This window comes from Phalacrocorax aristotelis, chromosome 10, assembly GCF_949628215.1.
Source record: "Phalacrocorax aristotelis chromosome 10, bGulAri2.1, whole genome shotgun sequence".
NCBI lineage: Eukaryota > Metazoa > Chordata > Aves > Suliformes > Phalacrocoracidae > Phalacrocorax > Phalacrocorax aristotelis.
In genome coordinates this window covers 10,902,175-10,914,564 of record NC_134285.1, presented here as the reverse complement: position 1 = coordinate 10,914,564, position 12,390 = coordinate 10,902,175, and the positions used below count along the sequence as shown (strand labels likewise).

The window sequence follows — 12,390 nt, the reverse complement described above, 5'->3', positions numbered from 1 at the left end:
CCGAGGGAGCGCGGGAGATTTCCGTGTTGCACAAAGCCAGGTCCGGGGCTCCGGCCGGGTTCGCAGCCTCCCGGGCCCGTCCTCCGCCGGGGCAGCCCGGGGTGCCCCGCGCCCCCCCCCCCCGCCGCCCGCCCCCGCGGAGGCCGAGGCGGGGCTGCGCAGCGCAGCGCGGGCGGCGGCGGGGCTCGGCATCCCCGTGACCGCGGAGCCAATCAGGGCGCCGCGCCGGCGCTGCCGGCCTGTCTCCGCCCGCCGACGCCCGGGCACGGAGAGCTGCGGAGGGGGAAGCGCAGCGCTGCCGCGGGAGCCCACGGTCGCCTCGCCGCGCCCCATGGGGATCGAGAGCTTCTGCAGCGCCGACGCCGAAGAGCCCTTTTGGGTGAGCGGCGGGACGCAGTCGCGGGGTTTCGGCTGGGCGGTGGCTGCCGCCGGTGTCGGCACTGAGGGATGGCGGGGGACCAGGCGGGACGGGAGTGGTCGCGGGCCGCTGGCCCCGGGCAGAGGCCGAGGCGCCGCGCCTGGCGGCGGGGGAGCCGGAGTCTCCGGTGCCGGCGCTCACCTTGGGCAGGGTGCGGAGGGCTGCGGCCCCGCCGGCCGCCGCGGCGTGCGTGCGTGAGCTCCGGCGCGGAGCGGCGTGGGCAGGGCTGTGGCCGGGGGCTCGCTGGTCTCCGGCTGGGTGCCATGTCCCCGCGCCCGGGTCGCGGAGCTGGGGCTGGTGTGCCCCGTGTGGGGGGTTTCCGGCAGGGAGGTGCTTCGAGGGGGAAGCTGGTGAGAGAGCACTCGTCTGTGAGGCTGGAAACGAGTTCCCGAGTAACCGGAGCAGTCTCTGCCTACCGCGTCTGGCCGCTCCCCTGCGTTACCCAGGGCTGTGCGGGTAATGACAGTAACGGTGGCTGACTGCTGCCGTCGTACTGGAGAGTGGAGTACTGTGTTGTGAAAGGGGCCAGTGATAGCTCTCTGCAGGCTAGCGGCTGTATCGCACGTTTGCATAGCAGGATTTTCTCTCTTCCTTAATGAAGAGTGGTGACCGCAGCCCGCTGTGGGTGAACTGAAATCCACCTATGCGAAGGTGGGTGATGTGGAAACGTTGCGATGTGAGTCCAGCTGAGCGGAGACGTAGTGCTCTTCTGCAGAGGCACGCAGGTGCTGGCAGCAGTGAGGCCCCTGGGAGGGCAGGAGGGTAGCAAAGATACTTCTACGGAGGAGAAGGAGGTGGTTGTGTGGAGGAAGCGGGAAGAGAGAGCTGGAAATTAAAAAAAATAAAAGGGGGTGAGAGCTGTTGAAGGCAACATAGGGGAAGAAGAAAACGTGGATATTCTTAGACTGTTCAAAGAACTTCTCACATATTTATCGGATATTTGCCAAATAGTATTGAGCTAATGAGCTCTCTTACTAGTAAAAAAAATCGGATGTCTCAACAAATGCCGACATACTATTTGTCTCAAGAACCAGTAAGATATTACTCAGCACATATTTTTAAAATCTTTAAGACTTTAAGATATTTAGCTTTTCCACCTGATCAAAAGTGATGCTGTTAACCTGCTTTTACATTGCTTGTGTTAATCTCTCTTTTCAGCTAATTTTCAGGTTTCTCAGAACTGGCTACATTATGAGTTGTCATCAAAGTATTTTTTTCCTCTCTTTGAATGAGACATTTTATTTGAAGAGCTTTAGAGAATACGTGTTTCAGAGTTCAGTGTATGGAAGAAATTGACTTGAGAGAGTAGTTTTATGAAAAAGAGCTGCCAGTTCTTTGAACAGTGGAATTGAAACACAAGCTAGAAGCAAGAACTACACTTAGGATGTTGGAAACAACTAGTTTATATAGGATTTCTGATGGCAGAATCTTTTATTATGAAAGCACTTAAAATTCTTGTATGTGCTACAGCAATTTCTGGTATTTGTGGTGTGTCATTACTATGCCATTTTTTTTTTTCACTGGTTTGCATTGGTTCCCAAGATTATAGATGGTTTTGTGATTTGTTATCCTTTTCCAAATCACGTGGAGTCTGCCTTTCATTCCTTCCAGCTACAGATCCTGTGGGTGTGGTTAGTTGATTTCTGGATTCTTCTAATCCTGCAAAAGAAAAATTGTGCCTTTCAGTTGGTGTAAGATGTGTATGGAAAAATCTTTTTCCTTGCTGAACTTGTCCTCATAAACAACAGTCTGTATCCACTTTGTTGTTGCATTGTTCCCAGTAGTGGAGAGGGTAGTAATGATAGTTTTGGTGCTTATGGGTACTCTGGCTGCTTAATTTTCTGCTATTTCCGTTGTTGCTACTATTTGAAGCTGAAGTTGCAATGGATTTTCAGAAAATGCCTATGTATATGTAGTGTTTCACTGGGCTTATAGATACTACCTGTGTGTGTGCTGCTGTCCTTCCTGTCTTGTGGACTGCGCTCTTCAGCTTCTCAGAGCTGGGTGATAGCCAGATACCTGCTGGCACGTGTTGCTGCATTCTTGTGGTGAACTATATGGCCGCATCAGCTGTTTTGGTTGGTGACAAAGCCTTACTGGTAGAGCAGCGGGATTTCTTAGCACTGGCAAGCTCAGCTTCAAGGAAGAGATGTGTTTTCTGTCAAGTGTGGTGCTGAGTTTGGGGTAACTCAGTTTTGAATTGTGGGGGAGACTTTGCAGATTGAAAGGACCTAATTGGACCCTTAAAGACTACTAATCTTTTTAAGCTTTGCTGACCAGGATTTTTCTTATTTGCACACCCAAGGAATGTTATTGTTTAAAGTTCTCATCTGAGAATTGAACAGATTGGTTTTATTTAATAATTACTCTGAAAGGCCAACAGCCCAAGAAAGTTTGATATCTTCTTTACTCCCCTCACCCCCTGCCCCCCAGTAACCTATCTTAACCTATCTCTGTGCCCCCACTCAGCTTATTAACCTTCACTGCCATCAGATTTGCTTACAGAACTTATCACAGAATGGTAGGGGTTGGAAGGGACCTCTGGAGATCATCTCATCCACCCCCCCTGCTTGAGCAGGCACACCCAGAGCAGGGGGCACAGGAACACGTCCAGGCGGGGTTTGAATGTCTCCAGGGAAGGGACTCCACAGCCTCTCTGGGCAGCCTGTGCCGCTGCTCTGGCACCCGCACAGGAAAGAAGTTTTTTCCCCACATCCAGGTGGAACTTCCTGTGTTCCAGCTTGTGCCCATTGCCCCTTGTCCTGTCATTGGGCACCACTGAAAAGAGTCCAGTTCCATTCTCTTGACACCCACCCTTTAGATATTTATAAGCATTGATAACATCCCCCCTCAGTCTTCCTCTTCTCCAGGCTGAACAAACCCAGGTCTCTCAGCCTTTCCTCATAAGGCAGGTGCTCCAGTGCCCTGATTATCTTTGTAGCTTTCTACTGGACTCTCTAGTAGTTCCCTCTCTTTCTTGAAGTGGGCAGCCCAGAATTAGAGACAGTACTCCAGCTGTGGCCTCACTAGGGCAGAGTAGAGGGGGAGGTTAACCTCCTTTGACCTGCTGGCCAAAGTTAACGGTTTCTTGCTTCTTTTGAACCAGACTCACTTTTTGGAAGGGTACCCTTTTGGAAGGGTATCCTTGCTTTCTTTAGCACCACTGAGTATCTCAGAATGAGTATCCCATCCATAATGTAAAGAAAGGTACAGCTAGGTATGATAAAGTTACCGTTTACTAGTAGCTGTTGATGACAATAAAAGTTTTAAAAAAACCTGGTGGGCTAGGGGTAACATTTTGCACTACTTGCGTTTCAGTTCAGTGACTTTAAGGGCCTGTTAAAACTGGAAGGCTTTTCTGCGACCTTACATGCTGAGAAAGCTTTGCCTAGAGTATCACTAGTGTATGAGTGTAGTCTACTTTGCTTTAATACCAGTGTGCAAGAAAGAAAAATTAAAAAAAAGTGGCGTGAGGAACTCTCCTGTTCTAAGTGAACAGGATAAGTGTCAAGGCAGATATAGAACTTACTGTACACTTTGACCTAGCTGCCTGGATACGTGCACTTTCACAAATGGTTATCTCAGTGCAGTTATATTTTGAAATAGTCTGCTGGTTTTCCTTCCTTTTAAATAAAATTTTGGGGTAGTTTCAGATTTTCAGAGCTTGTAAACTTGCTAAAGGAGGAGGTTGAGAGTTTATGACACTTTGAGTTTTCAAGGCTAACCCCCAATAGGGCTTTTATGAAAAAGAAGTAGGAGGTACAAAGGCAAAAGCAAGTTCACACAAAGCAGCTCCTTACAGCCACTCCCCAAGTGCTATTCAGGGCTTTACAGGAAGTCTCAGTTATTCATTCATTAGAAGATGCTTGTAAGTCAAATAGGACCTGAAACTTCTGAGGTTCTTCCTTGTACTTAAGGGAGTGTGAGAGAAATGGTTTATATTTATATAAGCTCCTATCACGTCCTTCACAGGCAAAGACATTGTGTGTTTTTAAATTAATTTAGATACAAGTTAACTTGAATTCTTCTTTACCTCAGTAGGAACTTAGTGAATTTCCTCCCCCCAGGTTGGGCCTTTGGTTGTTGAGAAAGCAAGTAATTCCATTCTCTTCTAGGAGAAAAGCAAGTTTTCACCTCTTCTTGTTTTCTTTTGAAAACTACAGTCATGTAATAATTCAAGCAATGTCTGCCCATGTAAACCCAGGCCTATTTCTTTCCTGTTGGTGCAGAAAGTTTTTTGTGGAGCCTCTTCTCTGTCAGTAAAGAAAATGCATCCAAACACTGTTCTAGGTTTACCACTTCTTCATATGGAACCAAACTACAGGAGATAAACAGAATGGATGAGAAAAGGTGAGGCAGGGCCTTGCACACAAAATCCAGGGACCAGCTTGGTCCTGGATTGGGCTCTGCTTCCCTTGCTGTTGTGTAGAGTTCTGTCTGAGGCTTTCAGGAATGTTTTATCTGCCTTAATAAATGTATTTTCTTGAGTTTTTGTCCAAAGACATTGTGTTTCGTATTTGGGTTGACACTGTTGTAGCTGGGGGAGATCCACCAGCCTCCCTAAGCTGTTAGCGGACATGTTAGGATCTTCCAGGACTAAAATGTGGCTTGATAGGATTTCATTAAGGAAAAAAATATTATTTAATTCATTATAATGAGTAGCTGACATCTGAGAAGGGATATTGTCTGATGTAAACAGCTGCTCTGCTTATACTTATGAGGACACCAGGACACTGAGAGCTTTCCTGAAATAGACTTCTGCAGGAAAACCAGACTTTTTATGTAAGGAGTAATTTCATGTTCTCAAGCTCTGTGGCTTTTGCTTTCATGCATAGATAAGCAGTAAATTAGCACGTAACTTGGAACCCTGCAGCTTTTTGCATTGTAAAATATGTTCTCAGTGCTTTTTCAGTGTGTTTGTGGCAGAGCTAGGGAAAGAGTTTGAGGTGCTGTGAGGGAGGTGCTGAGGGAGCTTGATATAGTTATGAGTTTAGACTCTTCCTTTAGTTGTAAAGTTATCAAGTTTATGAACACATATGTGACCAGAGCTTAAAAAGAGTATGCAGATCAGAAAGCTACTTATATTTGCTGACATAGGAAGGTCATATGTGGTCAGCATTTGGAACAGGGGAGGAGCAGCAGCAGAGTATTAAACAGAAAAACCTTCACATGAGACGGTGCCTTTATTGTAATTAACATCTGATTGCCTGATTCTCGTGGCATGGTTGTCATTGGGTTTTTTAGTGATGAAAGCCAGAGGCTTATTTGTCAGTTTTCTCTCCTTTAACCCTGTGAAACATTTTGTTGGTCATGTGAAAGAGGGTCTAAATTTCCCTAGAAATTAAAGTTATTAGAAATTATCTCTCTAGGTCAGTTTAGGGGAGATACAGGAAAATGAAGCCTGAAATTTTGTTGTTGATGGGGATTTTCTTAACAGATGACCTGTCGTTCTACAGCAGTCGGTTCAAGGTTGCTCAGAAAAGTTAAATGAGGGGGGAAAAAAGCCCTAGCAAATCCCCTGAATAACTTGTGCTGTTGCAGGCAATTACAATGCAGTTTACATTAAAACATTGTGCTATACTGGGACTAAGTGAAGGTTAACCCAGGTTGCACTGAAGTCATTCTGGGTCACATCTCTAAAAAGCCTGCTGCTGGGTACTGACCTTTTGCTTACTTTTAATAGAGTCAGAATTCCATGCATTACTGTCTTCTCACTGTTTACATCTGTGGTAGCTTCGGATACAGTTTATCCTGATTTAAGCTGTTATCTTGTTCCCTTTCTAAGATTATTACCCAGGTGTGTTCAAACTTCTCACAATGATTTGAACTCAATATACAGGCTGTTGCATTATTAAGCAAAAGTCCTGGTTTTGGTGGAAAAAGGAGATGAGAACAAGGGTCTTCTTCCTGTATCCTTTTAAGTAACAGTGATTTCAGTGAAAAACTTTTACAGAAGGGTGAAAAACATCCTTTTGGTTCTGAAACTGTGAATGGTAAATATTTTGTCATGTGACCAAATGTTGTCTCATGGTACTTGCAGACATGGCAGGGTACAGAAATGCTATGTCTGTAGAAAGAGGCTAAATACTTTAATTTTGCAAGTGCTGATGTAATCTGTCATATGTTTCCCTGACACATGCACACACAAAAAGTAGCCATAGTTCAGTGGCTTTTAGCTTCTTGGATTATGAAGATCAGGTATTTTAAATTCCAGAGCTGCAGGTGCTCCTTTTTCTGGCAACTTGCTAGCACCAGCTTCTTATTTTAGGCTAGAGGGAAGTAAAGACAAAACATGCTTTTTTTTTTTTTTTCCCCCTCATCATTTTACACACAGTTTCAGCTGATGCAGTGCTGTCCGTAACAAAGGATTTAAAGTCTTTGTAAATATTATGAAGTACTCGTGTTTGGGTTTTGGGCAAGTGCAAGAACTTGATTTAAGTTCAGGACCAGGCACTGGAAGGTAGAGGCTTTCTCTTGGCTGTGTTTAACAAGTCAAATCTGCATTATTTAAGTCATTACTGTTGAGAACTTAGTCTTGCTGAATACATTTCTGGTAGAAAATGTTATGAGAAATTAAGGATATTTCCCCGTCACTAGAAACACTTACTGTTATTTTCTCCCCTAAATCTTTAAAGATTTTAGGATCCATTTATTATCTGACTATTAGATTTTTTTAATGTTCCCCTCTTGTTCTAACAATCCTGTCTTGTGACAAAGTTAAGAGACTAAAAGAATAAAGCTTAGATTTCAGAAACAAAAGAAGAAGGGGTATGGTCTCTTCTATCTGAGGTCTTGATCTGAATGTGGTATTGGGTGAGGCTGGGCTGGAAGGCTTGCTTGTGAATGATTTAAGGCTTTTAATTCAGACACAAGGCTTGCACGTCAAAATCTTAACTGGAGACCTCTATTTTTCAAACTTTTGCTAAACTATTATTTTTTTTCCTTGCTTCCCTAACTACTATTAGCATTTTAACCAATGAACTTCAGACTTAATAGCAGTAGTTTGTTCCATTCATGGTTTTATGAGGAGAAATGTTTTGTATTCTCACTGTTTGAACACCCCCTGCCCAAGACTCTAGTATCAAGTAGGAGAAGATCCTCAATTGTATGGTAGGTTTAGTTCTCCTGCAGTAATTTAAAAATCCCCAAACTATGGTTTTTCTGTGGGTGATTGTGATCTCCATGAGAGTTGGAGATCTGAATCTAATTCTGACATCCCAATATGGCAATTACCAGTAATGTTTCTTATTTCACCTTTGTGGCAGTAGAAGAACAAAAAGGTAGAAACTTATTGATCTAACTGGGCTGTTATTGGCCTGAAGAATTGTCTGAGAACTCCGTGAGGATATGAGCACCTGTCCTCAGGTGTGACCATGAAGGGAAGTCCTGAAGGCTCTTCCCAAATCAGCAGTCTGGTACACTCTATGTTCATTTGTTCCACTGCTTGTGGTAAGTAGTATAGTTCCATGCAGGACCATAGTTCTGTCATTTCTCATTGCAGAAGTACTTTTTAGAGTCTGTGTAGGTTTGGGAATGAGGTCAAGTATTTGGTTGTGTGGCTTTTACTGTTTAGTAGAATCCTGGTTTTGTGTGTTCCAAAAAATCACTCCTGGCTGTCTTTCGTTAAGCATAGGAAGTAGCTGTTGGAAAGATATTACTGTGAAATCTGTGTCAGTATTTTAAACTTTTTTATACTTCCTATTGGCAGAGTACAGCCTTAGATAATACAATAAACCAGTAAACCATTAATTTAATGTAGTAGTATAGGTCTTCAAAGGAATTTGCAGTGTACCGAAAGCTTTACTTAGATGCAGCATGAGCTCACTTTGTGTGTGTCACAGCAAAGGTACTACTTTACTTGTACGTTCTGCACTCACTTCAATTGCAAGAACTACTACATTATGTCACAGGTGAGATCTGTGCATTTTGGGTGACTTCCTGTTTATTACGAAAAAAAGCTAGGGGAAATAAATGTCAACTAAGGTGGAAAGCTATGTTTGTCCCTTGTATGTTATGCTACTTCATCTGGAATTGATTCTAGAGCCATTGAATCCTTCAATGCAAGTAGTACTTTTTCCAAAATAATTTCAATACAATATGCGTAGTATTTTTAAAGGATTTATAAACATGTAAATGGGAAGTTTGTGATGGTTGCTTGTAGTGTCATATACCTCATTCAACGCCTTGTTTGCCACGGTTAGGGATGTTGTTACTGTCTGCTGCTTGTTCCTGCGAATATTGCTGAGCAGACACGAGAGATGCAGGTGTGGGTGTTTCTGCTGCTTTTTATGGGAGTCCTGGTGTATTTTTCTCATACAGATATCTGTTGCTTGTTCTGGCAACCTGTCACTTCTTGTGATTTAGCCTGAAGAGTAAGCACAACAGGTTATGTTGGAGAAAATTGTGTAAGACACTGCTTGTTTCAGGCTCTGTTCTATAGATATGCTTTTAGAGAAATGGTGAGCTTCAGAACATGTTCAATGATCTGACTCCAAAATGTGAATGACATAATAAAGATGCTATATTTACAGTGTTTTGAGAACATTATTTCAGTGTTTCTTCAAAGTTTCTAAAGCTAAATTAAATAAAACTTCCTTGGCAGCCTGAATAACTTTGGAGAGCTCTTTTAAGTTCATCACTTAAAGACAGACCTTCTTCTAACCCATTGCAAAATATGGATTGCTTTGTAGTTTGTTTTCCTTAATTCTTAGTGTGGTAAACAGTGTCACTGTTTTTACTATTGAATTTGATGTAGAGTGGTGGTATCAGGGACTTTTAAAGCAAGGGCAGAGTTCCTTTAAATCAGCCTTAAAGGGAGAGGTCCTTTTCTGCAGCCCTTGTTGTTCGCTGGTGCTAGTAGCTCTTCTGAGGCTGTAGGTTCACCTAGATCAGGCAAATCCCCTATCTGGGGAGAGGCAGGCAGGAAACTTGCTGTCCTAGATAGTATAGGCTAAAGGCCGATGGCCTCCTGGCATCGGGGAGAATGGTTGAGTCAGCTCATGGGTTTATAGGTGCTACACTGGGGAATTTTTTAATATGATATCTAGAGCTGCCAGACTGTGAGATTTCCTAATTCAGTGAGAAAGTGATGCTACTATTATAATGAAAGTTGTCAGCTGCAATTACAGTGTTAGTGCCTGAGAGCACTAATTACTTGCAGTCTACTAAATGTAAGCATTGCATTAAATGGAAGAAGTTTTTTACTGTTAGGAAAATAAGATTGAGAAAACTTACCTTGGTATTACAAAGGAGGTAGTTCTTCTGTGGGTGATATTGAAGTAGTGCGCATACACCGATGTCAGTGTCAAACTCCATTTGAAAGAGTAAGTGTTGACTGTGCTATGAAGATTCCAGTGTGGTTTTGTAATTTTTTTTTATGTAGGTGTATAGTAATGTTTCAGTCATTTCAGAGTCACAGCTCATTCATGCAGGTAGATTTAACAGTGTGGCTGGCAGCCTGTACCTCTAGCACGCTTGCACACAGCAGGCCTGAAACTGAGGAATTTTGGTCTCTCCACTTCTGCCAGTGAGAATTTTAAAATGTGCTGTGGGTCAAGTAGGATTATTGATATGAGAACAGGCGGCTGCTGACTGCTCACTTAACAGACTTTCCTGGCTGCCAGGAAAGAGGCAGCCAGCCATAAGGTCCCATCCAGTGTCAAATACTGTTATTCCTCAGCTTAGACACACTGAAGGCGTGTCTTCCTCTACTCAGCAGAGGCAGAATAAGTGATCTTTTGTGTTGCAACTTTGTCTTACAGTCCTACTGCCAATATTTTGTTCTTGTTTGCTACTGAAATTTTAGATAGGAATTAATAATAGTTCTTTATTTTCCTAGGGTTTATGCACTATTAAATAAGTGGCTTACCTGTGATAGATCCACATGATTCTGGGGAATGCCAAGCATTTTTTGTGCTCCTCTTGGAGATAGAGGGTTTCACTTCAAATGTGATAGGAAGCTTTTTTGTGCCATAATAGAACACATGCTATTGGGCACAATAGCTGTGGACTCGTATTTTTTCAGCCACAGTGCTGGTGATGGAAATGAAAACTGAGAAATAGGTCGGGTAAATTTAAAAATACCCATTTGCTGTTTTGGGAAACTTTAAAATTGTCCGGGGATTTTAGAGTGAAAAAAACACAAGCTGAAACTTTAACATCTGAGATGTGGTTCTTCTGGACTAGACTAAAATGCGGCAACAGCACATCTCTCCCAACATCTACCAAGAAAGGAACAAGGATCACACTGATTCTTCTCCTGTGGGGTCCTGCAGTCATAGCTTAAAGGCTGCTTCCAGATGATAAAATCTAATAGCTATAAACCTAACTTTTTTTCCTACTCCTCCTGCATGGCAGGAGGCTGCTAGTTTGTGTAGGCTTTCAATGGATACTTGGATCTCTGTCACTTGATACGCTCTTGCAAAGTAGAAGGGTTAGCTGATCAGTCAGGGTGAAAATTGTTATGAATCTTTGAGATGTGAAAATGGGGCAACTTAGTGCTTTAATAGAACTTGCTAAAATAGTGTTTCTAAAACTTGAGTCAGAAAAATGTCATTAATCTGCTAATTAATGTCTGATAAATACAAAGGTCTGCTTCAGTGAATGTTTCTGCATAGTTCCATAAAGAATTTTTGTTCATGCTGGAAAAAAATAAAACTCTGAAACTGGGTTTCAATAAAGCAAACAAGAAGCATGTGCTTTAAACTGGCAGAACTAGTCTAGACTTGTGTAACTGAACGTTGTGATTTGAATATGAATACATGCTGATTTCATGATGAGTGACATGTTTCCCAGCCACAACTGAATCTCATAAAGCTATGATATTCACCGTGCGGAACTTAAGATATGCCTTTCTTTTGTAATGGATTGAGTTCCTCTTGACTTTGCCTGCTGAAGGGTTTAACATCTCAGTTCAGACCAGGAGCCTACTTCTGATGCGACCTCCTGACAGTCCCCTGTCCTGCTTGTTGGTTCACTCAAGAGTGGCCCAAGTGCCTTTTGGACAGGCATTAACTGGGAAACATGCTCCAGTGGCTGATGGACAGTCTAGTCAATCTGTAGGGGAGCCTGCAACTCGTTTCATGTGGACCTGAGTGAAAGGCATCTTGTGAGGACATCAAGTGCTCAGCAGCAAATATTGGGTCTACAGCTCTATTCCTGTCTGTGCTGCTGCCTTGTACAGACATAGTCTGAGAGAATTTCACCTAGGGAATCAGCAGGAAAAAATACTACCATGTCTCTCTCTTCATGCATGCTTTCCTCACCTTCTGTCACCTGAAATGAATGTAAAATGGAAGAGCTTCTGCACCTCATCTGAGTGTAGCCATTTCTCTTGTATAGAGAATAATAGTGTATTTAAGCTTACCAAACTCCTGTTTGATACCAACAGCCTCTGGATCAAATCCTGGAAAAATGTGAAGGAAGATACACTGATGTTACTGTAGCTGTTAAATTCTAGCAGTAATTTTAACCCAACCTGCCCATTTGCCCCAACTTTTCTTAATCCTGAAGTACCGTTGCATCACCACCTCTTGCCTTCGTGCAGCCACACCTCTGGATAACTTGCAAATATGAAAGTTAAATGGAAAATTGTACATATTTTTATTATATCGTTCAGCCAATGTACATAGCAGTCATGCATGCAGCACTTCTTTTACTTAGCTACGTGGCAGTGACATGTGCATTACCTGCTCTGTCCTTTCTGGTAATTGCCTGATTCATTTTACAGCAAGCATTTAAAAACACTGAAAAAAAGAGATAGTATAAGTTTCTTAAGCAGTGTGTAGATCTCAAAAAATTTACTCAATAAAATGATGTCAGTGCTCTTGTTTGTTGTAAAGGTGATTACATCCTGTCAATTTACTTTTATCATATGAGTAATCTTAATTATAGTTAATCGTATTATCATAATCATATTAACTATCTTAATTTGTGAATTGTAAACTGTTATGCAGAGTCATGAGACTTTTTCT

The 12,390-nt window shown here is 42.8% G+C and overlaps 1 protein-coding gene across 2 annotated transcripts in view; it reads left to right on the top strand.

Annotated features, from left to right (window-relative positions):
- Positions 1 to 12,390, top strand: part of LOC142062582 (multidrug resistance-associated protein 1) — a 59,251-nt gene continuing 46,861 nt past the window's right edge. Inside the window, exon 1 of one of the 2 annotated variants that reach the window (XM_075105166.1) lies at positions 1 to 379. In XM_075105166.1, the coding sequence (XP_074961267.1) occupies positions 332 to 379 (48 nt within the window). In that variant the 5' untranslated portion in view covers positions 1 to 331. The remainder of the gene's footprint in view (positions 380 to 12,390) is intronic. The other variant, XM_075105162.1, reaches the window with a different exon arrangement.